At 41.3% G+C, this 26,369-nt stretch overlaps 1 protein-coding gene across 5 annotated transcripts in view; it reads right to left on the reverse strand.

Annotated features, from left to right (window-relative positions):
• PIEZO2 (piezo type mechanosensitive ion channel component 2) overlaps positions 1–26,369 on the reverse strand; it is a 322,106-nt gene that overhangs the window by 112,968 nt on the left and 182,769 nt on the right. For all 5 annotated transcript variants that reach the window (XM_054817484.1, XM_054817479.1, XM_054817482.1 and 2 more), the window contains exons 6-7: positions 12,647–12,857; positions 9,559–9,772 (exon numbers count right to left, since the gene is read on the reverse strand). In XM_054817484.1, coding sequence (XP_054673459.1) covers positions 9,559–9,772; positions 12,647–12,857 — 425 coding nt within the window. The remainder of the gene's footprint in view (positions 1–9,558; positions 9,773–12,646; positions 12,858–26,369) is intronic.

The following is a 26,369-nucleotide window of genomic DNA, read 5'->3' on the forward strand; positions in this document are numbered from 1 at the left end:
AGCTCAAGAGATTTACTGTTACGTTTTAGAATAACATATGCAGAAGAACAGAAATTGTTTTAAAGTGTAGCTCCATACTCATTTCAACTTTGAGGTAACTTGGTCTGTGATCTAGGAACCTAAGGACACAGACTGCAGCCAAAAACTTTGGGTTTTATTCCAAGCTCTGGCTATCTGGGGGGGTTATGCAATTCATCTAACATTTCTGTTAGAGAATTTTTCCACCTCTGAAAGGGAATGATGATACTTTTGAGTCACACTGGGACAGTCTGCTAGGTTCAGTGATGCATGCAGAGGATAAAGAGATTTTCCACTTACTCAGCTGGTGGTGAAATGGATTGAAAAAAAAGCAAGAGTGATTGATACCTAAATTAAGAGATTCTGCAGTAGAAAATATGAGCAAAGAAGATATTCTTTTTTAATAAAGAATGCACTAAGGCAGAAATGCAAGCTATGATTCCCATTTGGTTTTAAACGGAAAAAGAGAAGAAAATAGCAAGATGTGGGAAAGAAGATAATGGGATAATGAACAATAAGGCTTGGGAAATGTGGGGAAAATGCCTAATTATCTAATTTCAAAACCAATGCTGTATAATTGGCTATAAACTGCACCTGATTGGCTCAGTTTTTATCACTAAGTTCCCAACTTCAGCTAAATGAACATAAACAAGAGATTAAGCACATCCACTCTGAGTGTTCAAAGAAACTGATGGAGACCGCCTCTCGCACAGACAAGGACTGACTCCCCTGTGCGTGCTCGGCTGAGGTTGTTCAGGACTGCCATTCCTACTACCTCGGAGGAATGTGGGATGATTCATTTGTCAATGTTTACACACTGAGCTGAAAACACAAAGAGCTACATAAGTGCTAAATATTTATCATCACAGTTTCTGGGCATGGCAGAGTACGAAAATAAAGGCTGGCAAGCAGACCTCAGGAAAACAGTGGAGACGAGCTTGTAATGCCAAGAGAAGTTTGCTAATTGTAATCCGTATCTGCTAATACCACAAAGCAATAACAATCCAAATCCAGTGGGAGGGGAGGGCTTGATGTCTCTCCGTCCCTTTTCTGTCCTTTTCTTCAGGCACTTGCCTAATGATCAGAGCAGACTTCTTTCTTAAAAGAATATGAAAAGAAAATTAAAGGGTCCCTTCTTTGCCGTCATCCTCTGCATGCCCACGCAGGACAGCCTGTGAGGGGCAGGGAGCCTGTATTCAAGTGCCAGTATGGGAATCAGATACATGTAAGCAGGCGCACGATGTGGATGGGGGAGTGGAGTGATCCAGCTCGCTCTCACCACGAGCAGAGCTTCTGTCAGTGGAGAAGCGTGCTGGCCCCATGAGAACCAGCTGCCTAAGTGGATGCAGAAGTGGGAAGGCTCTGTTACGAGAGCAACTGTACACTCAGCTCAGTCGAACCAGAATCAGCAGGCAAATTTATCACAGTACATTAGCACTCTTAAAATCTTTGTCACTTCCCTCTGTCCCTCTCATCCTGACATTTCCACACGCCCCAAGAAAGAGGCACCTTTGGTTGTTCTTACGGTAACACACGGCTATTTGGGAGCAAGAGACAGCAAGGAAGTGGCAATTCGCCAACATTATGTCATGCGACGGTGACTGATTTTTACGTTTGCAGCTTACGCTCGGTTTCCGGCTGCAGCATACATGTTGTTGGGAGTGCCAAGGCTCCCCTCTCCCCACTAACGAGAACCACCTGCGGCCGGGGCCGGCCCCGCCAGCCCGCCAGAGAGCTCGCCGGTCACAGCAAAACACGGCTCGGAAACTGGTCTTTCCCGCATGCAGAAACCTGTTGTTTTTAAAAGGCCTTAGCATGTGTGTCTCGGTTTACACCCCTTTCAAGTCCAGGGGAAAATAGAGGGATGTAAATCACCTGTGGTGCAATGCCAGCAATGTGAATAATCCTGTGTCTGCTTCTGCCAAGGCTAAGTTTGGCACTCTGCACGGGGCGGCAGTTACGGTGAGCGCTGACGGCTCCGCCATGGGGATGGAGAGCCACCACCACGCAGACTGCCAGGGACGCTGGGCAGGATGCTCTGCCAGAGGAATTGCTGCAGTTTTCTCACTAATTCATCTGTTGCTTTTTTCAGAGAGTTTCAAACTTGCTGTAAATCCTGGCACAAACAAGAACTTGCTGATTTTAAAGAAGCGCAGTATATAGCAGAAAGAGATGGGTATTAATAATCATGTAAAGACCAGCACGGCCTACAAATTCTCCCTAGTAAAGCTGGGTAAGTTTGCACTGACTTCCCTGTTGTCACCACTGGACTTCCACCAAAACCTGAGCTAACCATTTTAAATCAACATTGAGTACAACTCTGCTATCAAGTGAGCACAGCATGGACATTTATTACATGCCCACTGATGAGTGAATCTCCAAGGAATCCCTCCGAATAAGCGTAGAAAGATGTGAATTCATTTTGGATGAATATCCAAATGCCCATGTGACAGACATGAAGCTGGAAATCTCACAATAGTGAGTGGTTTTGCAATGTTTCCAAGGCTTTCTTGCTACAACTGACCGGGAACTCCATCACTGTTTCTCCTATCGCATCTGGATATTCCAGACAGTGCTCTCAGAACGGTTAAAAGTGTGAAACTCAAACCAGTCAAAAATTCTATTAACCTTTTTAAGTCTTGAAAAAAGTTCAATTTGTAATGAAATTCTGAGCAGGGCTCACTAAATAGGACTCTTTCTTTCTCAGTCATCTTGAGCAGTTTCTGATATAAACCACACCAGCTTGTTTCAGTGAAGTAAGACACTAAAAGGGAACTAAAGAATATGCAAGACTGGTTAAGAACCAGTACACCCTCCTCTTAGGAAGGAGAAACAAATGTAACGGAGAAGGTTAGATTTACTGTGAATTTTCCAGTATTCCTTAGTTCACCTATATTTTCAGGTCTTCTGCCACGCTGTCATCAATTCTGGTAACTGTCTGCTCACCAGCCCCAGCTATAGGTCTGTATTTTTTTGGACACCATATATATGCTATTAAGTAGTTAATAAAAAATGAAGACCACACAGACTCTGGTGACTCAGCTGACAGCAAATGCACTGTTTACTGTGTAGTACAGAAAAACTTCCTAGCATAATATTGAGAAACTCACGTTGTATGGTGCACAAAATCCTGGGACAAAATATCTTTTGCAGAATCATGCAATTCAGAAGAGCACTTAGAATCACAGGCCCATAGAACAGGCCAGGTTGGAAGGGACCTCGAAAGATCACCTGGCCCCACCTTTCATGGGAAAGGAAGCCTGGATGAGCCCACCTACCCTGGGCTACCCCACAGTTTAGAAAGAGATTACGGTAATAGCAAGGATGATTACTGTTTTTTGTCAATGGGAGTCTGAACTGGCATTTCTAAGCTGTTAACAAAATCATTCACCACCTTTGCAAAATAATTCGAAAAAAAAAGAAGCTGACGATAAGGTTCTAAAATAGCACATAGGGTAAAGTTGAATTAATCGTCTCCTAAGCTGTGGTGCATTATACAGCTAATACAAAACTCAGCTGCAAAACTTCCATAAGAATAAGGTTAGCTAACTTCCATTCTTCTGCAAGAGAGAAATCCTGGCTCTCAAACCTAATCTAGTGACAAAGCTGCCAAGTGACAAAGGCAGTAGCTGGTCCGGCATGGTTTGGAGCACACTCTGCAACTGCAAAGTGTGCTTTTGCTGATGATGGAAACAGAAGGGCAGTGCAGTGTCCTTACATGACATGTGTCCAGGGGTCTCTGACCTGGCAGTAGGCGCTGCAGTACCGTGACGGTAAGTGGCTAAAAAAAATCAGGCAGAAGGCACGAAAGCTGCTGCAGCCAAAAGGCAGCTCAGTATAGGGTACACAAATGGACTTCAAATACTCCGTCTTGTCAAACACTGGCTTGTGACCAGGTTACAGGGCAACTCCAAAACCTCAGAAATTCATACAGGGGTAAAAATATTCTGTCTCTCAGAGGCGAGCCACCTTTGAGATAGGTGCCAAAGACGGTCTGCAGCAAGCACTAACAGTGGCTGCAGCTCAGGTGAAACATGTTTCCCAGCTCTTGGCTCCAAGTGGGGCTACAAAGGCAGCAGGAGATCAGCGCCTTGCCCTGCAGAGAGGCAAGACGCTGCCAAGAAGGTAATCACTCAGCTGCATCTTGCTGTTTTGGCAGTATCTGCTCTCCCGCTCAGATTTTATTAGCACACTTAGCCTCTAATTTAGAAAAAAAAAAATTACAGCTGGATGTCCCACCCTGATCTGACAACTCCAGGAATATTTTTGAGACTGTGCTCAAGCATTTATTCATTTATTACCCTGGATAAACAGAGCATTTGGGCTACAAATTCTGAATCTAGATTAAAGCTTTCAGGGAAGTTCAAATGGAGGATTTTGGACTGGAATCATCTCAGATAAATCTGAAAACAAACTGGATATTCTGAATCTACCATCTGTAGCAAATATCAGTATAACACCTCCCCCCCAAAAAAAAGTCTTTTAAGCAAGCTTATTACTAATCACTGTAAAACCTATTTTAAAAGTTCTGCTTAAAGAGATTTATAGCCATCTTTCAGATGAAAATTTCCTGTTGAAAAGACAGCCTTAGATTAGATTTCCCCACTCAGATTGCAACAAAGCAAACAGTTGTGTAATTCCAAATTCCCATTCATTTACAAAGATGTGAAATAACATATCACTGTCAAGTGGATGACACTCCTTGGACTCCTAGGTCTGCCTCACCTCATAAGAGTGATGCCTTCCCATAGATGAAATCATTCATATTTAAACTATTTTGAATATTACTTGCCTGAAAGCTACCAGCAATACAAGACAGACCTAAAACTCTAAGAAAGAAAGCGCATGGGTTTTATTTTACATCGAATCACTGGGTCTTTAAATGAATATGCTTATAAGCACAGTTTTGGACAGGAATAACTTTACTGACTCAGGATAAACTTCATACCACTGCACTGATCCTATTTCTTCATGTTGGCAAGGCCTTATCATTGCCCCTATTACGTCCTTTTGCCAAAATAAACAATACGAGGAAGAAAGGAGGCGGCAATCCGAAAAATGGCAAACATATTATTGCATATTTTTTCAGGCTGTGGCACTGTGTACATAATTTCTAAAGTCATTTTAGCTCATTGACTTATTTTTATTAACTCAGGTGAAAAGAATTTTATGGCAGAAATATGATATTTACAGAATTTTGCTTTAAATGGATACTTCTTGCTATTGTTTTCCCACCTCTGTAAATCACCAATTTTGCAATCCGGCAGCAAGTCAACACAGAAGGTACCTATTTTAAATGAAATTATAAAATGAGTGTGGACATTTTATTTGACAGAGATCAGTTATTATTTAACCAGTGTTAATTTATGCAACATGATAACTCCTAACTGAAGGGCAGATTCATCCTTATTTACACTGGTCCTCCTGCACCATTTAGGACCACTCTTTCCAAGGCAGTTCGTCCTTGAAGGACTGCTGCTCTAGAGAAGAAGAGCTCTTAGTGGCAGAGGCAGCTTCACGCAAGCTCTGTCACTACCGTGCCTACCCCTGACACGTCAGCTATACTTCAGACTTTTCGGTACCCTATACATTTTTCAACCTGCGGATCCTAGGGCGCACCGGATGGCATTTCGGTGTGTGTTTGTGTTTATGCCACTTTTATCTGCACATCTCAGAACCAGAAAGCCACAACAGTAGATCTGAAACTTTGCAGGAGATCAGTGCCTTCGTGTTTGCTAATAGCACTACGGCAAATACACAGAGCTATGTTACCACGTTATCCTGCTTTGGAGGGAAGTCCTTTGCTTGCAGAATCCCAGAAGGTTTCAGGGCAAAACATGTAAATTCACCAGATTTCAGATTATCCCTTCCAAAAAAAAGTGCTTTCTTCTGGTGACGCTGTTCAGTCACTTCTTACAATCACAAATGCTGAATTTTGAGTTGAAGGTTCAACTCAAAAAGGAAGGAGCGGCACAAGGATGATGCAAATCTTCGCTGAAAGATACTGTTAACTTGAGAACTTTCCAGCTTGTTTGCGTATAGTTTAACTTCATTTAGTCTGAAATCAATCGATACAGTGGCAAGCTGAATGCATTGCTATTCAGAGACAACATATTTTTTATTGATCAGAAACAACTTGTACATTTCTTGTGAACTTGAGAACTCAAACCCAGAAACACCAATGTTAGCAGTTTTTTTAAAACACCAGCTTTATGCTCCGCAGAGAGAAATAATATCCACCAGCTGCCCAGCAGGAGTAGTTTTCACATCTGTCCTTGCGTCTGAGGAGAGCTTAAATGGAGGATCGAGCCCTCAAAACTTCACAAAGAAATAAAGGCCCTTCTTCCTTATGCTTCAGCTCCCCTTCTTATACGGATAAAGGTCCATTTGTAAGGGCACAAAGCTAACACATGCAAATACATGTACCTGATGTATTTTTTTCCATACAGTGAGCTTATTGCAACTAAATAAGGAGAGCTCAGACAACTGACTAAGCATGGGAACGATCTGCTGTTCTCCTCTTGCAAAAACACATTAAACAGCATACTCTGGGTGAGAATAGCAGAGAAGAATTTGGGGAATCAGATTATTTTCTCAGCTTATAATTTACCCACTAGTCTCTCACTAATATTAATGGGAATTCTGCGTATTTAGCTCTGCTCCAAGCCAAGATGCTACATGAAATAGCAAGGTATCAAATTTCTTCTAGGGTGAAAAACGCTAAAACATTTTTCTGCACCATTCCAGTACATGTCTCTCATTTTCCTCCTCTAGCCACTGCTGATATACCAGTCCTACTCCAATCATTAAAAATCATATTAGTGGCTTTTCCTCACACTCAGATTTGCACTTCCAAGCACCAATAACACCTGTCTTGACCAAAGTAAATCCACAGCAGAAAGAACTGAAATTAAAGAAAGAAGGAAGATATATTTACTGCACCTTCCGTTGAGTTGTCATCGGTGTTTTGTATATCCAAACATAATTTCCTATGTAATTTAGAACCTCACATGATATTATGTGTTAAAGGTAGAGTACTCAACAGTACCAGTTCAAGAGAAAGTCTGCTAGAAGATAACATCATTTTCTGCTTCCAAAAATGTCAGTACATGCTCCGAAGTCCAACACTGGGCCTTTTTTTAACTCAAACTTTGAAGGTGCTTTTCCTTTCTACAGTGAGGCAGAGGCAACTTACTAGCAATCAGATTTTTTTTAATTTCAAAAATTAGTGACTAAGTTAAAGTGGCATATTTGTACTGAATGAAATTTTATCACAAGATGTAGAATTACACTAATAACTAAATGCAGAAAATAACTTAGAGACTAAATTGACTGAAAACTAAAGCAAATAAAAATTATTTTAAAATAATAAAAATATTAAAAAGAAAAAAGGAACTTTTACAAATTATGCATATGAAGAGAGTTTCGCATATTCTAGCAAAATGGTATGAAACACATAATCCTCTCCTTGAGAAAATGTTATTGCTGTCTGGTGGTAAAATATTATGAGATGATATCCTCATAGCCAAATACTTGAGAATTTTGAAGCCATGTTTTCTTTCTTAATACACAGAGGAAGTAACATAAAGGTTTTAGGGAAGTTGTGAGCATTTTAGCTACTTGGTAGTAGAAATCACCCATTCACCTCTAGGTGGCACAAAAGAACGTAAACTAAGCAGATCTTTTCCGATTTTTTTCAGGTAATGCTATGCCCTCCCAATCAGCCTCCTCAAGTCAACAATTCCAACATCACAAAACACACATCTATTAACCTGTACTAAATAAAATGTCAAAATAAGTACTGAAGTACTAGCTACTGTAGCTAAGCAGCTCATTTTTTTTTACTGCTTTTAATGAAGTACATTGAGATATAAATCATTAATTTACAATACATCTAATATCCTTCCACCTTCAACTTGTAATACTTAAAAGGAACAATAGCCTTACAAGAAACAAATTTAAAGCTTACATTTAGTTTAATGTAAGGGTTACTATGGCCCCAAAAGTACATACCATATAAACAATTTCATCATAATCCAGCAGAAAAAAAAAAAAAAAAGGTAATGAGTACAATACATGCATTACTTCATCTTATTTTAGATCACAGTATAAAAGCATTTAAAAAAGTAAAGGGTCAGTGAAATCACATCCAATCAATATTTACTGCAGCAGTAACTAGAAATGCTGCTTTTTGACTTACGCGATGTAGCTGTCGATACGAACATAAGATGGGTGTGTTCTGCATGACCAGAGACAACTTTTACATGAACAGTCTAATATTATGCACAGCAGGTGAACTACCACAACAGCCCTCAGTCTCTGCACACAAGGATGTCACCACACATGCATTTTGCCCCACTTGAGACACTATGACATTAGCTCTCAGAGCATTTATTTTCCTCTACAAAAAATGTGCATGCGTATACTGCCCTCGCATCAATGCCACCATCTATTTCCTTTATCTCCTGGCTCATGCAAATCACTCTCACTCACATCTGAGAAAAACCAAAATCACCTTCCCCTCATAACCTGCCCCAGCTCTCTACAATTACCCAGATGGGACTTCAACAAGGCCAAGTGCAAGGTCCTGCACAGGGGCTGGTGCAATCCCAAGCACAACTACAGGCTGGGCAAGGAATGGATTGAAAGCAGCCCTGAGGAGAAGGACTTGAGGGTGTTGGTCGACAACAAGCTCAACATGAGCCGGCAGTGTGCCCTTGCAGCCCAGAAAGCCAACCGTGTCCTGGGCTGCATCAAAAGAAGCATGACCAGCAGGTCGAGGGAGGTGATCCTGCCCCTCTACTCCACTCTCGTGAGACCCCACCTGGAGTACTGCATCCAGCTCTGGGGACTCCAACATAAGAAGGACATGAACTTGTTGGAGCGAGTCCAGAGGAGGGCCACAAAGATGATCAGAGGGCTGGAGAGTACCTCTCCTATGAGGACAGGCTGAGAGAGTTGGGGTTGTTCAGCCTGGAGAAGAGAAGGCTCCAGGGAGACCTTATAGCACCTTCCAGTACCTGAAGGGGCCTACAGGAAAGACGGTGAGGGACTGTTTATCAGGGAGTGTAGTGACAGGACAAGGAGTAATGGGTTTAAGGAGGGTCGATTTAGATTAGATGTTAGAAAGAAATTCTTTGCTGTGAGGGTGGTGAGACACTGGAACAGGTTACCCAGAGCTGTGGAGGCCCCCTCCCTGGAAATGTTCAAGGCCAGGTTGGATGGGGCTTTGGGCAATCTTTGGGTCTAGTGGAGGTTGTCCCTGCCCATGGCAGGGGGGTTGGAACCAGATGGTCTTTAAGGTCAAACCATTCTATGATTCTATAACTTTCACCACTCTATCATCCAAACCCATTCAGTCTGAAATGCTTCAACTCTTCCAACATGAAGTTATGCATAAAATATGAACATGAAGTTATGCATAAAATTTGTCACAGCCCTATGTGGAAAAACATTTGATGCAAATGTGATGTGTTGTCATGTGATAACAGAGCATTGGATCATGTGCCCACAATTAAACAGAAAAGGAATTTCTCTCACCTGGCATAGAAATCTTTTGGTGGAACAACCTCCTGAAAGAACTGTAGCTGGTACAAATAAAGTCCAATCAAGTGCCCCGCACTGAATATAGCCATTAATACACACAGACAGCTGAATATCAGCGGATCAAATGCTTGGCAACAGGACCACCATGTGCACAGGCCCAAAAATACAAAGAAATACACAGCTGAGGTCAAAGATGGCACCATCATACCTGTGAAAATAAAAACATGGAGGGTTGGAAACGTGTGGGAAATATCAGCATTTGTTAAACTTCTAAGTCTGACAAGAAGTCTATTAAACAATTTAATCCAATTACTGGTTACGCTGATTATTACAATTAGCTCTTAAGACTGTTATTAGCTTGGAGACTAGAAGAAAACGATCTTTTTTTTTTTTTCAATTCACTGATACCATACATTACCACTTAGTACGCAACCACTCTCCAGACCTTCCTCCGAGATGAAATCTTATAAAGATGTTTAACAAAGCATGGAGAAAACCAGAAACGTGGCTGCAAGGCCAGCCAATAGTGCCTGAGAGCACTGGTATATTAGATTTCAAAATTAATTTTAAGTACAAGATGCTAAAATGGCATGACAGTTGAACAGTGAAAAGCCTTCTCATATAAATCCTGAGATACCTTGACGTTATTAAAACCAAAAGAAACCCTGATAAAAACTATCTAGAGAATATTCAGTAAATGTACGATCTTTTTAACTTGTAACTCTTAGAAACTTGTAATTTTCATATGACAAAGATTCTGCTGTCTTACTGTTTTTGCTCTTGGACATGTAGCAGAGTATTTCACTTGTGAAAATGTCTAACTGGTGAAGGAGACTCGCTGCTCTGTGGGTAGCCCACAAAAATAAGTGAGGAAGCAGGAAAGACATACATGTCTAAGAGTGGCAACCAGGAGAAAACGACATAAGAGAGCTTACATCCAGTCCAGTAACAGTACTGAAGCGAACAGGGTCACCTGTCTCAATTTATTTTTAAATTTTTCACTGGTGCATGTCTAAGAGCCGCCTTCCCTCAGGACAGATCCGCAGGCTCTGCTGGCCCTGCAGCTGAGCCGGCCACTCCAGCAGGAGGGCTTCTGCCTTGCCAGGTGCTGGCTTGAGGTGATTTTCGGGGGCTGCACTCCGGGGGTCAGTCCCTGGCTGGACTGAGTCCAGGCGCTGCCAGACAGGCTTGGGACATGCCTAACGGTGCCCGTGCGCGTTTCCACCCACCGCCTTTGCAGAGCAGAGTCCTTGCAAGGGGGAAGGGGAGAAGGGGGGTCTCGGGAGATCGGGAGCTAGATTTTATTGGCAGAAATTGTCAAAAGCTGGGGTGGTCACAACCACGCGATGCTGGGCAAAATATGTGTGCTGTAAGGACTCTTGTCCATGGTCATTTTGCCTGAGCTTCATCACCACATCCCTTCACATTGTACTTTAGATCAAGTCTTTAGACGAGGGTGCTTTGTCTCTGCTCCAGCGCGTAACCGGCTGGTGTTTCCATAGGCTCACAGACTTAAAAGCATGACGGGACCACAGGGATCTTCTACTTCGACTGCTTTCATGATGGAGGCTGTAAAACTGCACCCAGCAATTTCCACCTCAAGGCTGCAATTATTTCCTTTCTTCTTTCAAAGAGATACTTTGTCTTTATTTAAACACTTTAGGAGAAGGAGAATACACTATATCCATAAAAAAGTTGTTTATTAAGGCCAATTACTCTGGCTGTGAAAAATTCAAAATTTATTTCTGGTCTGAAATTGCCTAGGTTTACCACTTAACTATTGGCTCACGTTATAACTTCTACTAGATGAGATGTCTGTTAAAAAAAATGCAGACACTTTGTACCTTTGTCAGTTCTTTAAGGCTGCAGTCAAATCACCATTCATCTTTTATTTTTCTTGGCACAGTAGGTGAGGAAGTATTTAACTAATTAAGCTCGAGGTCTCTCTCTGGAATACAGGCTTCCCAGACCTCAAGCCCTTTTTGTAACTCTCCTCCGAACGCCTCCCGGCTCTCGGCGTGTGTTGGAGTCCCACGGACAAGCTGCCCAACGCCTCTGGGGAGAAATCGCTCCCTGCCACTGCTGCGTGACCCTTCTGCTTCACCCTCCCTGCGTGACCCTCGCCCATGCAACTTCAGAATGGCACCAAAACCGTGTTTAGTTGTCCTTACCTATCAGGCGTTTTTTTTAAATTTTATTTTATGGCATCTCTCTTCCCTGATGTCAGGCCCATGGTGATCCACATAACCTTTTTTTTCCCCTCCTTTTAGATTTATTACTTTGCATTTGGCTACATGTAACGCTGTCAGATAATCTTACCTTGTTGAAAGACCCACACCTGACCAGTCCTCGTCATTCAATACCAAGCATTTTTTGTACTATCATTTTATACTTCATATACTAGTACACTTCTATGTTAAGTATACACATGTACTTATACTTCATACGTAAGGACTCTATTCAAACATGTGAGTAGGCAGTTAAATGCTAATTTACAATTGCATGATCCAATTTTAAATTAATTCATTACAAGCTACAGTGATTTTGTACAGTTCCATTCTGTCTGTAGCTGATTTTGTGGTACTAAATCAAATGTCTTTTAAAAGGTTGGCTATATCACATCAAAACAGCTACTTTTATCAACCATATTAAAAACCAACATGAAGACTGCTTATCACTCTTTTTACACATTGCATGGTTGACCTATTAATCTTTTCTATTTTTTCTTTTTTTTTTAATGCTATGTGAATACAGTTCTTTTACCCTTTAAGTGACAGAACCAAATCTGTGAATTCACATTATAGTCACTTACAATATGCAACCATTGACCATTTGGTTACAACAGTTAACTGTGAAAGTTGTATACGGAATGATAGGGCCACACAGTATTAGTACAAAAAAAAATTAAGCAACTCAGCATATTCCAACGCCTGCCAAAAACTTAATTTAAATAAAATCAGCAGCAATTTCTTTTCCCTTAAAAATTTCCATTGTTATTCCCCCAGGTGCCAAAGCGCTGAAAACTCATTTGTTAAATGCATAATCTAATGGGCTCTGGAGGAAATTTTTCAAATGCACCAACCTGCTGAACCAAGTAAAATTGTAACAACAACTTTTCCAGTGGTGATTATCATGTTGCCAATAAACTCCCTCAGTTTAGATGCTAGGGAGGCGATTCTACGCAGCAGTTTTAATTTCATGGTTTCTTCAAATTCTGCTTCACCACAGTCTTCGTCATCCAGATCTTCTTCATACATCAAAGCATCATCTGGCTCTAATTTTTCTCTTACAACCTAAAGGAGGAGGGGGGAAAGAAAAAGAGAATGCAAAAGAGAGAGAGAGACAAAGGCATTTGAAATTAAAAACCACACATGTATTATTCAACGATGAAGTCCTCATATAATCTTTGACTATGTGCAAGTAACAAGAGAGTTCTGAAAGATGTACTAAAGCTAGAGTGGTACATTGATGGCTCCCACTTCACATCTCTCTCAAGAAAAAGGGATATTAAGGGTTGTCTCTGAGAAAGACTGCAGTCCGCCAACATGTGCACAACAGGCTGCTTGTTCATTTATATACGAAATTTGGTTTGGTTTGCTATGCATTCTTTCCATCTTGCTATCTATTATCTGTTAAACTCCTCTTTGGCTCAATGGCTTCAGGTATAAGCTCCAGTCACTAAGCCCAAGTGTCTTGCCAGTTGATGTTCCTCAACAAACCTCACTTTTCAAATCCTTCCCCATGAACCCTTCTAGGTCTTTAAATGCAAAACCTAGAACGGGGTGAGCATGAGTGATCTGAGACAGGGCAACAAGGGCTGAAATAAATGGACAGATAGCTCATCGGTGACTGAAGGGCAGTTTGGGAGAGAAAAAATACACTAAGCAGAGGCTCAAGGAGAGAATGAGAAATGGTGAGGTTGGCTGATGCTGAAAGAACAAGAGAAAAAGTGAGAAAGAGAGAAGTAGTGAAAGCTTGAGTGGCCTGCAACAATTTAGCAGGGGAAATGAGACCAGTGGCTTAGAACTACACAATGGAAAAAGGAAAAGAAGGAAACGTGTAAAGGCCCCTCATACTTGAGCAGTTTGTTAGGATTTGGCAGTGGCCTTCACCATCAAGTCTCCATCGTATCTTGGAGACCAGAAGACATACACAGCTATTGAGTGATGCAGACTAAATCATCAACTCATGGTGAGAAACTGCAGGATTAGCAGGAGGCCCACCCAGAGATACAATTTATGGAAAAATTAGTCATTCACAGACATGTAGGGGCATATTTAAAAAAAAAAAAAAAGTAATAGTTTTGAGCCAGGTTCTCACTTGGTGTAATACAGCATAGCTGCTTTGGCACTAGTCTGAACTTGTATTAGCTAACGTTAGTTCTGGCCAAGCAGTATCTCTGTGTGTGAAAGTGAGAAAGAGCAACTATTGATATTTTTTCATCAGAATAGCAGTTTCATATTTATTGGTGACCTTTGGCAGCAAAAAATTCCACATTGACAGATAAAATTGCAGTAGGTGCAGCTGAACTCTCAGCCTACTTAACCAAATTGTTCAGAATCATTTTGTTATGTGGATTCCCAAAGGGAACAAAATTCCCTGTGGGCTCCTTCATTTCACCTCTAAGCTTGGTGCCAACTTTCTCCTCTTACTTTGGAGCACTAACAATGTTGTGAATGCCCTGAAAAAGCCTGCTTATTCTCAAGAGTATCTATTTTACAGATAATGAAATACATATTAAATACAGTAGGGCAGATCTGGGAAATCTACCTTTCTCTTGAAAATATCTGGCTATTTCACTAGCTAGAGTCATTATAAATGGAGTATACTAGCATTTCAATTGCTTTCTTATTGTCACCGTTCACTTATACAGCACTCAACATATGAATTATTAGATCCTTATGCAAAATAACCGAGAGGACATGACAGCCCAAACGTGCAGTCATCACATTTCGAGCCATGCAGCACAAAGAGGCATTCTGCCTCTTCATCACTGCTGCTCATATTTGAGCTCCTATCTAAACAGGAGCTACTCAAATATTCAGAAACAATGCTGACAGTAGGCTGAACGATACATTATGCTCTTACTTCTGCCACAGCTGTTTCAGTGAGAAAGCCATACAAAGGGCAAAAGTTATGATCATTTCTGCTTGTGCTGTAATTACTAGATGAACCTGCTCCTCATCTAGTCATTTTGGACCCGATCCTGCTCCTCCTGGACTGGCTCTAGTGCTCTGTGCCTTGAGCTTAATATGACCAGTGAACCAGTATTCATATCCAAAATGAAAGAGAATGAATGAGACTGCTGGACATTTCAATACAGACAGAAAACTACTGGAGAGACTCCAGCGGAGGGCTACGAGGATGATGAGGGGGCTGGAGCATCTCTTGTATGAGGAAAGGCTGAGAGAGCTGGGTCTGTTTAGTCTGGAGAAGAAAAGACTGAGAGAGGATCTCATCAACGCTTATAAGTATCTAAAGGGCAGATGTCAAGAGGATGGGGCCAGACTCTTTTCAGTGGTGCCCAGTGACAGGACAAGGGGCAATGGGCACAAACTGCAACACAGGAAGTTCCATCTGAACATAAGGAAAAACTTCTTCACTCTGAGGGTGACCGAGCACTGGCACAGGCTGCCCAGAGAGGTTATGGAGTCTCCTTCTCTGGAGATATTCAAAACCCACCTGGACACAATCCTGTGCAACCTGCTCTAGGTGATCCTGCTTTAGCAGGGGGGGTTGGACTAGATGATCTCTAGAGGTCCCTTCCAACCCCTACCACTCTGTGATTCTGTGAAGAAACAAGGGTCTCCTTCACACAGACCCATGTATAGTAGGCATGTCATTTCATAACCTTTATATGTCACACAGAATCACAGGAGATGATGGTTCAAAATTTCCATGGACTTACACACTTTAAGCATAGCTAAAAGCTTCCAAGTCAATGAGTTACCCAAGAAGTTAACTTTCCTTGTATTTCCACTTTTAGTTAGATATGAAAATATGAATCCAAGCTCTACAAAAAAGTTAGGACCTCACAAACACTCACAGGAAATGCAGAGCAACCTATTTCTGGTGTTTAGTGAGATCATCAGCTGTTGGAAAGAAAACTTCAGGATTCTGAACTGCAGCAAATATCAAACTGTTTTCTCAAGTTTTCCTTCTAAAACTACAAATCTGTTTGGAGTTGGGGTTCTTCAACCACTCTCCTCGGTTTAAGACAAGCTAGCAAATAGGAAATCCTGATCATCAACAACAACCATAACGCGCAGTCCTGGAAGCTTTTCCACAACAGATGCATACTGTTTTGCAACTTTTCAGCACAGCCTGAATTATCAATGATATGGCTTTGCAAGGGTTGCCTGGTGTCAGAGACCAGGGCTTTGCACCAGCATATTCCCTGCAAGAGGTGAGTTAGCGTCCACGTCTCTCTCTTCCCTATCTGCATGTACTTTTAAGGGTGATACCCTAGTCCTTAGCCTTACTCTGTCTACCTCCCGGTGGTGTCATTCATGATGGTGACAAGACTACAAGAGCTAAACAACTATAGCTTTGATATTTTTTTGTATACAGACATAACTCTATGTAATTCAGTATCCAAGGTGAAGTCAAGTAGCTGAAAGGCCACATTCCTTTCCTGAAGTAGCTGAAAGGCCATGGTCCAGTGAATGTCAAAAGGACAAACTTTGGATTCTCCCACTCTCATATTCACCGCCCACCAACTGGATTATCTGGGACGGCTTTCCAGTTTCTCACATAGAGCACTTCAAATTGCTGAAGGCAGGCAAACAGTGAACAGTTTTTACATCCAACATGGTGATAATGTGCCTGTTGTTTTAACACTTTCTGATGGTTAAACAGCCATGCAAGTACACGCTCATCACAGAACACCATTACTCCAGTCAGACTGTTTTGCAAAGCTCTTTTTACTACATGGATTAGTCTAAAGCTACAAACCCATGCTACATAGGCTACAGTTAGAAAAATACTTTTACTTCCATAATAAATTACTTATTATGCAATTACAGGATCCCTGTGGGTGCTGATTAAATCAAATAAACTTCTCCATTCAAGGAGTATAGAGCATTTGTGAAGCTATAAACATGTGTTTCCATGACCTTTGCTCTGCAGAGCAGGGCCCCAGGACTTTTTATAAACAAACTAAATGCAGTTTAGGTTTTTCAGCAATCGTGTGGAAGTCCCAGGAGTATTTATTGTACAACACTTTTTTAAACTGCCAAATTGAGATAGAGAACAGGCAAGGAAACAGTACAGCCTCTGTGGCAGCTATGGCAGCTACTACTGTGGCCAGGGCCAGAATGTCCATTAGCTACTTTGGGGGCTGCTTTATTAACATCCAACTTTTAAATGTTTCATCTGGTACAGTATAAACACTACTGCACAAAGATATCCTCTAGTCCCAGAGATGTATTTACTAACAGGAAGCCTTAACTCCAACCTAAACCCAATTCGTGCTTCAGAACACTCCTTGCTTTGTACCTGCAGTTAATGGTATTGTGTCTGTAAACACAAATTTGCTCATTTACTGACTTTTCAATTCTAGAGAGGACATGAATGAAAGTCTTCAAAAATTCAAATAATGACAGCAACAAAATTTAACCAACCAGAATTGTTACAACTAAGGATATACAAGTCTCAGAACGGACACGACTCCCATCCCTGCGAATGCATTGCATTAATTATTGGGACCTCTCAAGTGTGCATTGCTAAGCTCACCAGAGTTCAGGTGCTTCCTCCTTCCAGTTGGCTCATAAATGCTGTACAAATAGCCTCTTCTGCAGTATTTTGACATTTCCTCCCAGCCAGAACCAGGAAACAAACAGAGAGGAGTGAGAAAATGAAAAATAAGCCTGAGCAAAACACACAGTTAGGTGAAGTTCACCAACTGTTTTCAACATGTTGCTTCTAGAATTTTTAACAAAGGTTAAATGGATCCTGCTGCGTCAGCTTGATTTATCAATTTATCTATGTATTATGTGGGCATTAAAAAAGTTAAAGAGATGCAGTGATGAGCCTCATTATCAAACTTAATGTCAAGATGACACTTTGGTTTTTCCAAGGGTCTGGACTGCAGGTGGCAGAAGTGCAACCTGCAATCAGATTGGGTGGCAGCAGTGCCACACTGCCCTGCTCCCAAGGCAACCTGCTTGTTGCGTGGTTCTGCTCTGCCAAAGCACCTCTGTGAAGGAGAGCCTGAAACAACCTCCTGAGGAGCAATGTCTGAGTTCACTGATTTAAACACGTTCTTGTTGCCTCTGAATTGCCAGTGGGGTTGCAGGGGCCACCCCAGCACCCAGCTGCTTCCCAGAGCCTGCTCCTTCCTGGGACCCCCCGCAGCAGCCTTGCCCAAACAGCCTCACGTACACAGGTTCGGCACGATGGGCAGAGTTGTACATAGTGGCAGATCCTGCTATTTATTGCTGGTGATACCAGAGAAGTGCTTTCAAGATCTAGATTAGCTTGAAGGTGCCTGGTTTGGTTTGCAGAAAAGACAGGTATGCCCACTCTGTCAAGAGACGAGAGCGAGCAAGCCACAATGCAGATCGCATAGCCTGACCTCCTCCTGACAATCCTAATCACGCTCCGCAGGAATCGCTCTAGCTGTAGCGTCCCAGAGCTCAGCGCAGACCCCCTTGCTCCTGAGAGCCACAGCAGTTTATTTAAAGAGGGCTGGATTGTCTTCATGCTGCCCTGCAGTTTGCACGTCCTGAGGCACACACTCATGGCCTCCTGCTGACACTGTTACTGTGCAACCATGATTCTGTCTTTGGCAGAGAATGAAGAAATCACTTCCTACAACTATTTATTTAACTTTAACTAGAGATCATATTTTTATTCCATGCCTGTGATTGAGTAGCACAGAGTAATTTAGTAGACATCTTTAATAAGTCTATTCAAGTTGTTACCATGTCCAAATTTCTGGACTTTCTTTTCGTTTTAAAAGCCTTAATGTTTACATTGAACAGTTGAATTTAGGAATCATCTGAGACAAGCTATTTGATTCAACCGCATTAGTGCCAGCAGAACTATAGAAATAGACTCTCTCTCTACTATCATGTTGTTTTATTTCCATTTCCTCCATAGTGCCTAAGCTGGTGCATTCAATCTAGATGGAATATCTCATAACATGACTGAGTTCCTATTTTTAAGCTTGCTCAAAAAGCCTTTTCTTCCCCCCCCAAAAAAAGATCTTTAACCTTATCTTTAGAAATGAGTTACAGGACTAGGAAGAATTCATTACTTACTTGCCTTTAGGAGCAGCACATAGCATAAAAATGCATGTAGAAAAATTAATCAAAATAACACAATATTCTTTAGACACACCCAGCAGTGAGTACAAAAGCTGGAAAAGAAATTTAATTGCTGCTTGTTTTACCATCAAAGGAACTGTAGGCCCTTAATGCGATATAAATTATTGTAGTTTTAACCTGCAGTCAATACTATACCATGTTACGGTAATCATTTACTGAATTTCCAATTCTGAAATAAACTGAAGAACTCCACAGTTCTTCTGAAAGTGAGGAGTGGTTTTCCCTGCTTCTTCTGACACAGAATAGACACAAAAACTTCCACATCAACAATTCCCACATGTCATTCTACTTGAGCTCTGCAAAAATGGGGCTGCCTAGCAAAAGCATCATCTTTAAGGTCCTCTTGCTTGAGATACACGTGGTGCTCAAAGAGAGCTCATGCAGGTGTACAAAAAGCCAAAGCGGAACACCACTCTACACACGCACAGGGGTCGCACGTGGAGGGAGGGCCGCAGACTCCAAGCCAGGATAGAAAAATAAAACCACTCCCAGACCTCAGCAGTCTACACTCTCAGGCACTGGGTGACTTCAGGGGAAGACCCTGCTAAATGAGATGAACTCATCAAGTGTGAAACAATTGCAATGAACATTTTGGTAGGTATGAAATTAATGAGACAGAGGTATTTCAGAATTTAAACAGAGTTCTAGAATTTATACTACACAACTGAACCATTGAAAAGAAAACTCGTAAATTAACTTTAAGTCCTACAGATCGTAATGAAAAATGTTATCGCTGATAGATCTAAAGTGTGCTAAAGCTTGGATTAAATGCCTACACAGTATCAGATAAATTCATCAGGGATGTACCACCAGAAATAACTTTCAGTGTGTTTGCAGTATTTGATAGTAATGACTGACATATACTTCCATAGTAAAATCTCCTGTAGGAAAGAATCATTCATTGCAAAAAATGATCAGCTATTTACTGGAAGCACATAGGGATAGAGGCATTCAGAGATTCAGAGGAAATGAAAAATACAAAATTAATAAAGACAAGCACAGTTCTGAAGCAGGATAACAGGAAGGCAGGTCATTGAATCCTGTATACAATAGATATTGTACTGAGAGGGCCAAAGATTATTTCACTTCCCAATGTACCTACCACACCTGAGCAAACACCAAGTGATTTCAGCACAAGACTCACTTGGGTAATATGGAAATACAGTTCCACATCTTGACTTCAAAAAGCTGTCAGGCATAGAAGCCAAATGCAAAAGAGAGGGGAACTCACAGGCAGAGTCCAGTGGTTTGGCCTGAGATGATTAAACACATTTTTTTAGTGAAAAGGAAATAGGAAGAGTTGGGTTATGACTACAAGGCACAATTCAGCACAAACTCTACATGAGCTAGTGCAGGTATGTGAAGCAGCACAGCACCCATACGGAGTAATTCCTGGACCAAGAAATATATTCATTGTACCGTTATCTATCTTGCTAGGAAGGACAGCAAACAGCCCAACCACAGTGCTGTGGTTATTTGCAGTATTGCTTCGGCTTGTACAGAGGTGGCTTGGGTTCTTTTCCAGAACCACCCTGAACAGCCACAGATTACTGGGATGAACAGGAGGAGAATGGGACATCTAATCTACAAGAAGATCCAAAATTACTTGACTTCTTTTGTCTTGCAGAACAAACTTTAAAGAAATACGGGGTTTTCTCCCAAAGTTTCACAGAAACAAATGCTAGAGAAGGAAACAGTGTATTGAAGCAAAAGAGCAGAAGAACTAAAAGGGTTATAATGCAGTTATGAATACATGTACAATCTAAATTAGACATTTTCTAACCACCAGAAAAGCAAAATTACAGAACAGGGTCCTGTCAGGAGCAATGGGATGAAGAAGAATTGCCGTTTTCAAAATGGTGCTTCCTAGCTTGCAGAGGGAATTATATGATACCACTGCCTGCAAGAGCAGCAGACTGAATTCCTGACTCAAGAGATTCCTTCTGGTACTGTGCTGTTCATCACTTAGGCTGTCCAAAGGCAATAAACAGTATTCCAGGATTTTCAGCTCCTGGTTAACACCTCTGTATCTCAAAATTTGGAATTGGGGACTGTTAGAAGAGCAAACCAGTAACCCCAGTGAAGAGATGCCACAAGAAGAATTTCATCATGTCATGTTTCTAACCAAAACAGGACAGGTGCACGCTTCAAGTTTCATGCTGAACAGCCTAACAGCATTTGGTAATACATAATGTATTGCACCATGTAACATAATGTAGCTGAGGCACTGCTGTAGTATAATTAGGTATTTGTGTTAAGACTTATCCAAAGACATGTGCATCAAACCAAGAAGCTAATGTAACTTGTAAACTTTTGACCCTTGTTAAGATGAGATGCATTAGAATTGTTACTGAGGGAGGCAGCTGGGTAAGGTCTGGCAAACTTCACCACTACAAACATCGCAAGCAAAGCGATAAGGGAGCCTCACCTACTCTTTTTAAACCACAGAAATAAGATATTAAATACTACTTATACCATGTTCAAAGCACACTAAGACTAACTGGGTTTGGACCAGTTCTTCAGAGGTCAAAGCCAAAGAAATATTTATAACCAATTAGAAAAGGTAAGCTAACACTGTGCTAAATAGAGATGATAATGCAAAGAAAAAAGAGGAATAAAAGAGGTGTCATCAGGAAGCTAAAAGAAGCCAAGAAGTTCCAACCCTCTCTGAGAAGTTCTTCTTCCCTCTTTATCACCTGTAGTATTTTCCACAATATTTTCCACAATAGCCATCATTTGCTATCTCTGAAGGGAAGCAAATATTGAAGGAGCAGAAGTTGCATATGGGAAGAAGACGTTTAGAGAAATCAGGGCCAAAGGGTCCCATCTCAGTGAGAGGTAATCAAGTCAGGTGAAGGTTTGATACTGGAAAAACAAAATTCAATTAAGATAAACACAAACAAATAAATCATCTTAGGAAAAATATACCCATCACAAGCTTTAAGAAAAATAGGATGATCATCTAGACAGGGTTATAGGCACCACTGTAAACAGCTCAAAGGAGATCTCTGCATCTAAAGGCAAGAAAAATGGCAAGGTGCTAGCCACTACAAGGACTGGGACATCAGATCTTTCTCAGACCTGTGCTCTAAACTGAACTAATTATACAGGACATACAGGTAGGTGATACTCTAGTGGAATTATCCAACCCAACAATCTCTGAATCTAATAATGAATGTCATAATGCCATTGTTTAAATCAAAAATAAGGCATTGCCTGAAATGCCGAGGCATTCATATTCCCTGTAGCTCAAGAGAATATTGCAGAATTATAGCTGGTTCAGAAAAAAGCAATGAAAACAACAAAAGAAATTGAAAAAAGAACAGGAATTGCTTACCTTTAAAAGAACAAATACGCGAGATAATAAATAAATTTGTTTTCCCTTATACCATCTCACTCTGTTTTATAACATGTAATACAAGGGACCCTCCATAAAATTAAAGGGTGTTAAATTTAAAATAAAATCAGAGAGAACTTATTAAATTGTGGAAGCCCTTGCTTCATGATGCCACCAAAGCCAAGAAATTAATGAGGTTTTAAAAGGGTCTGGATAATTATACGTTTAACAAGATTATCCAGAGTAGCTATAATTAACAACAACATTTTTTGGAAGGGATTTGAAACCACATGTTTCAGGATTAAAGCCAGTCTCTCACTTGGAGAGATGAGGATAAATTGTAACTTTGGAGATGGGGAAAAAGGGCATTCCCTTACTTCCTTATTGTCCTTATCCAGCAGATACCAGCTACTTCCAGGATGAGGGTACTGGTCTAAATGGACAATTTCTAGACTACGAAGTCCTTGGACAAGGCATGGGACATACAGAGCTCTCAGAGCCTATTTATTCTGTCCTGTATGTATTGCAGTCACACTTGGAGACCCGGACCAAAGAGAGCTCTTGAAGCACTATGTGCCCAATGTAGGCATAGGACAAATAGCCCTGTCACTGTTCAGAAAGACAAAGCTAAGAAACTGAGCATTATTACTGTTTGTAGTTGCCAAGGGACATGGAAGCTGAGAGACAGATGAAGTAATAGGCTCAAGGACACAAATCAAGTTTGTGGCGAAGCGAGAACCATGCTGGTCCTCCTGACTCCAGTCCAGTATCTTGACTCCAAGCCAAGCTCCCCTCACGTTCTTCCCAAAATTTAGTTTATTTTAAAACAATTTCCTCTTTTTCTCTTTTCTTTTTTTTTTTCCTTTTTTAAGATCCCAAACAAATCTCTGCCTTTTTCTGCAGAAAAAAGGAGGGATGGACGCTCTGGGATCAAGCTTGCCTCAGATTATGGGACAAAGTACAGACCTAGCGGTCCCATGTGCTTTCTAGAAAAGCATGGATGAGAAACAAGCTCAAATGGGCCAGGCAGCAAGTGCCGTGGGAGGAAGTTGCATTGAAGACTAGGACTGTATATTTCACTTAACATCAACACCTCTTCTAAAGTTTAAGTTGTGCAACCTCAGAAGGATTTTCCTCCCCCCCCGCCACTGACAATATTAGGCAATTCATCCACAGTGTCCAGAAAAAGCTACTTCCTTTCTAATACCTATCAGACTGTGTATACTGTATCTGCATTTTGGGATATAAACCACCATCTGCACCAAATCAAAAATGTCATACTTTGCGCTGCAGCTGGGAGTTAACTGTTCTTTCTTATTTTCTTCCACCTTTTACACCTTGTGACTGGCATTGTGCTTTTAGGCATTTGCAATCTGGGCTTGTCTCCAGCTGAATTCACCTGCTTTAAATTTTCTGAGCCCTAATAAAAAAGGCCTGCAGACACGTTTGCTCCAAGTGTGCAACCATTTAGGGGTGGTAATGAGTTGGACTGCAGCCTGGTATCTGGCAGACCTTCCTACTTCATGACTCACTGTTAATTAAAACCACACTCTTTGCTTATTCCTGGGATAGCATTACTTACAAATAATTGAGAGTCTCTCACTGCCTTACAGCCTCCTCCCCCCAGTTCTGTTCTGTAGAATACACTTTTCTGATAGAGATCTGTTTCCCTTAAAGTTGGATGCACTGTAATGAAGAGGGACATCCATTTTTCAATGAATTCTTGTTGCCCTTAATTTGGATTCTGATACTTTTTCTTATTTTGAATTGCATCTCAATCCATGAGCAATCTGATCCATTGTACTCTACAGCTGGCTTCTGGTGGCTACTGCCATGACAAAGTACAGCACAAAATTGAGTATCACAAACTGCTACTCGACTCCAGGCATTTTTTCAGCACGCTCATAGAACAACTGAAATGTGATGGATTCACACAGAGCTTTGAAATGTCACTTCAAAGTATTAAACCGATTGTTTAAGAGGTTTTCTTATACATAAATTTTGGAAGGAGTAGGTAGATGACTCTTTCTTCTTTTAATTAAGCCTATTTCCATAGTATTTCTCTCTCTTTCAAAGCAAAGAGGTCTGAGCATCACTCAATGTAAATAATTTCATGCAAAAGGTAAAGCTGCAAGACAAACTCTCCGCTTTTGCCTGGAAGTCACAGTGCTAATTTCTTGATTTATAGAGCCATCTGTGGCTAGGCATCTAGCAATCTGAAAAGTCACCTCTGTTATGGCTCTGTGGAGCCTGTTCAAATCAGCTGATGCATTCTTAACAAAATCTCGTACCACAAAACTCTGATGACTGGTGGCAGGGACTCTCAGCAAAAGCTCATCAACTCTGGATTGGCTACAGGGCTGGTCTAACAAACCCAGGAGTATTTCCCTTGGAGGCACAGTACCAAGCTCAACACTTCTCCTGAAGCGTTTGTTTGTAGGGCAGTTATTACTGCAACTCATTTTGCATTTTCTAATTCAATGGAGTTACAGCATCAGTAGAGAGCCGCACCAACACGCAGCCACAGGTATCAGTCAGCTAATGCAGAATTCGAAGAACTGATCACTTAGTTTTCCCTTTTCCACTGGACTCTACCAAGGAAGAATTGAAAATTATCATGTGAAACCCATACAGTTTGGACTAATTTTAGATCATGCCAATATTCTCCTAAATTCAGACACTCAGCTGCATGCTCTGCATATGCATTAGTTCCTTACAGTCAGTCCTGCCAAATACATATTCCTAGCAGATTCAGCTGCTTCTGCAGCCTCCTCCTAACTAGCAGAAATGATTCCAGGATGTTACGTGCAGACACCTAGAAAGAGAAAGCTGAAGTTTGGAAAAATGTGTTTAATAGGTATTTAATTTTCCACTCTCCATTTCACTCCATCTTTAAAAAACAAGCAGGTTGTTCTGATGCAGATTCATCATTTCAGCTGTGAATTTCAGAATTCCTTGAAGCATTGGGGAATCACCTCACACAACAGTGACTATTACACCTTTTTTAAAAAAAAAAACAACTGTGATAGAGTTTTGTGTGTCACTAAATCTAAACACAGCTGCCGTGTTCACTAAATATTCTATAATACATAGAGTTTACAGAACATAAATAATATTTACTGGGTTTTGATGTGAAGAAGTAAAATATATTTACTCAGATTTCTGTTTTCCCAGTATCAATATTTCTTTGCAGTCAGTTTTCTCCTTCTCCCCCACGATCTTCCTTTGTGGAATATTTTGGCCCATTTAGTGGCACTGGTGGATTGCCTTGAGGGAGTCAGTCTAGGACCAACCCAATTTAAAGCTACACTCTGTGCTATGTAATCAGTGTCTGTTAGCTCAGGTTTCTTCCTTGCATTCCAGGCAAATGACTACTGAATCCTGTAAGCCAGCACCCATCCTCCCCGGGAGACAGAGGTCCCTTCGACCCAAAGTCCAGGCTCAGGCTCATCTCTGAACCAAACAAAAAGTGAATATCGGAACATCGTCATCTAGATTCAGAGGAACCTAAGCATGTCCTTTTGTTTTCTCTTCTGAGCTTCTGGCACGTTTTAGGCACATGCATGTTTTCTTTCCAGGAGATCAAGGGCTTCAGAGAAGTCTGTTAGAGCCTACTTTGGTAAAACGCAACTCTTTTAAGAGGGGGGCTGAACACAAAACATGCCAATTAGCCACAAATCTCAATACTTCAAACGTCTCCCCTTATGGGTATAGCCCCAGATTCTAGCCTGCTGCTAAATCCATTTTGCACAGCTCCGACGACAAAGGAGATTTAAAGCTGATAAAACCGGCTTCCAGGAGACACAGCAAAAAGTTGCGTGCGCTCATCAGACCGAGGCCTACACACCCTCCAACGTGTAGTTAAAAGCTGCAATCTTCAGGCAATCCTCGGCTGCCAGGAGAGCCCGTAAGAATTACAAGCAACTGAGTATAAAGCACAGTCCTGATACCGATCTCTCATGTGCCAGAAACTCGACCAGCTTCTGGCAATATCGTAATCCGGACAACATGGCAACATGCAGAGGGGTTTTTTTTCCTCTCTGTAGTGGCACCAAGAAGGGCAGCTGATCCCCCTAAATATTTTACCCACTTCAAAGTGCAACTTCTATTTGAAATGAGCAAGTTGCAACTGTCTCCCA

The sequence above is a fragment of the Grus americana genome, chromosome 2 (assembly GCF_028858705.1).
Source record: "Grus americana isolate bGruAme1 chromosome 2, bGruAme1.mat, whole genome shotgun sequence".
Lineage (NCBI taxonomy): Eukaryota > Metazoa > Chordata > Aves > Gruiformes > Gruidae > Grus > Grus americana.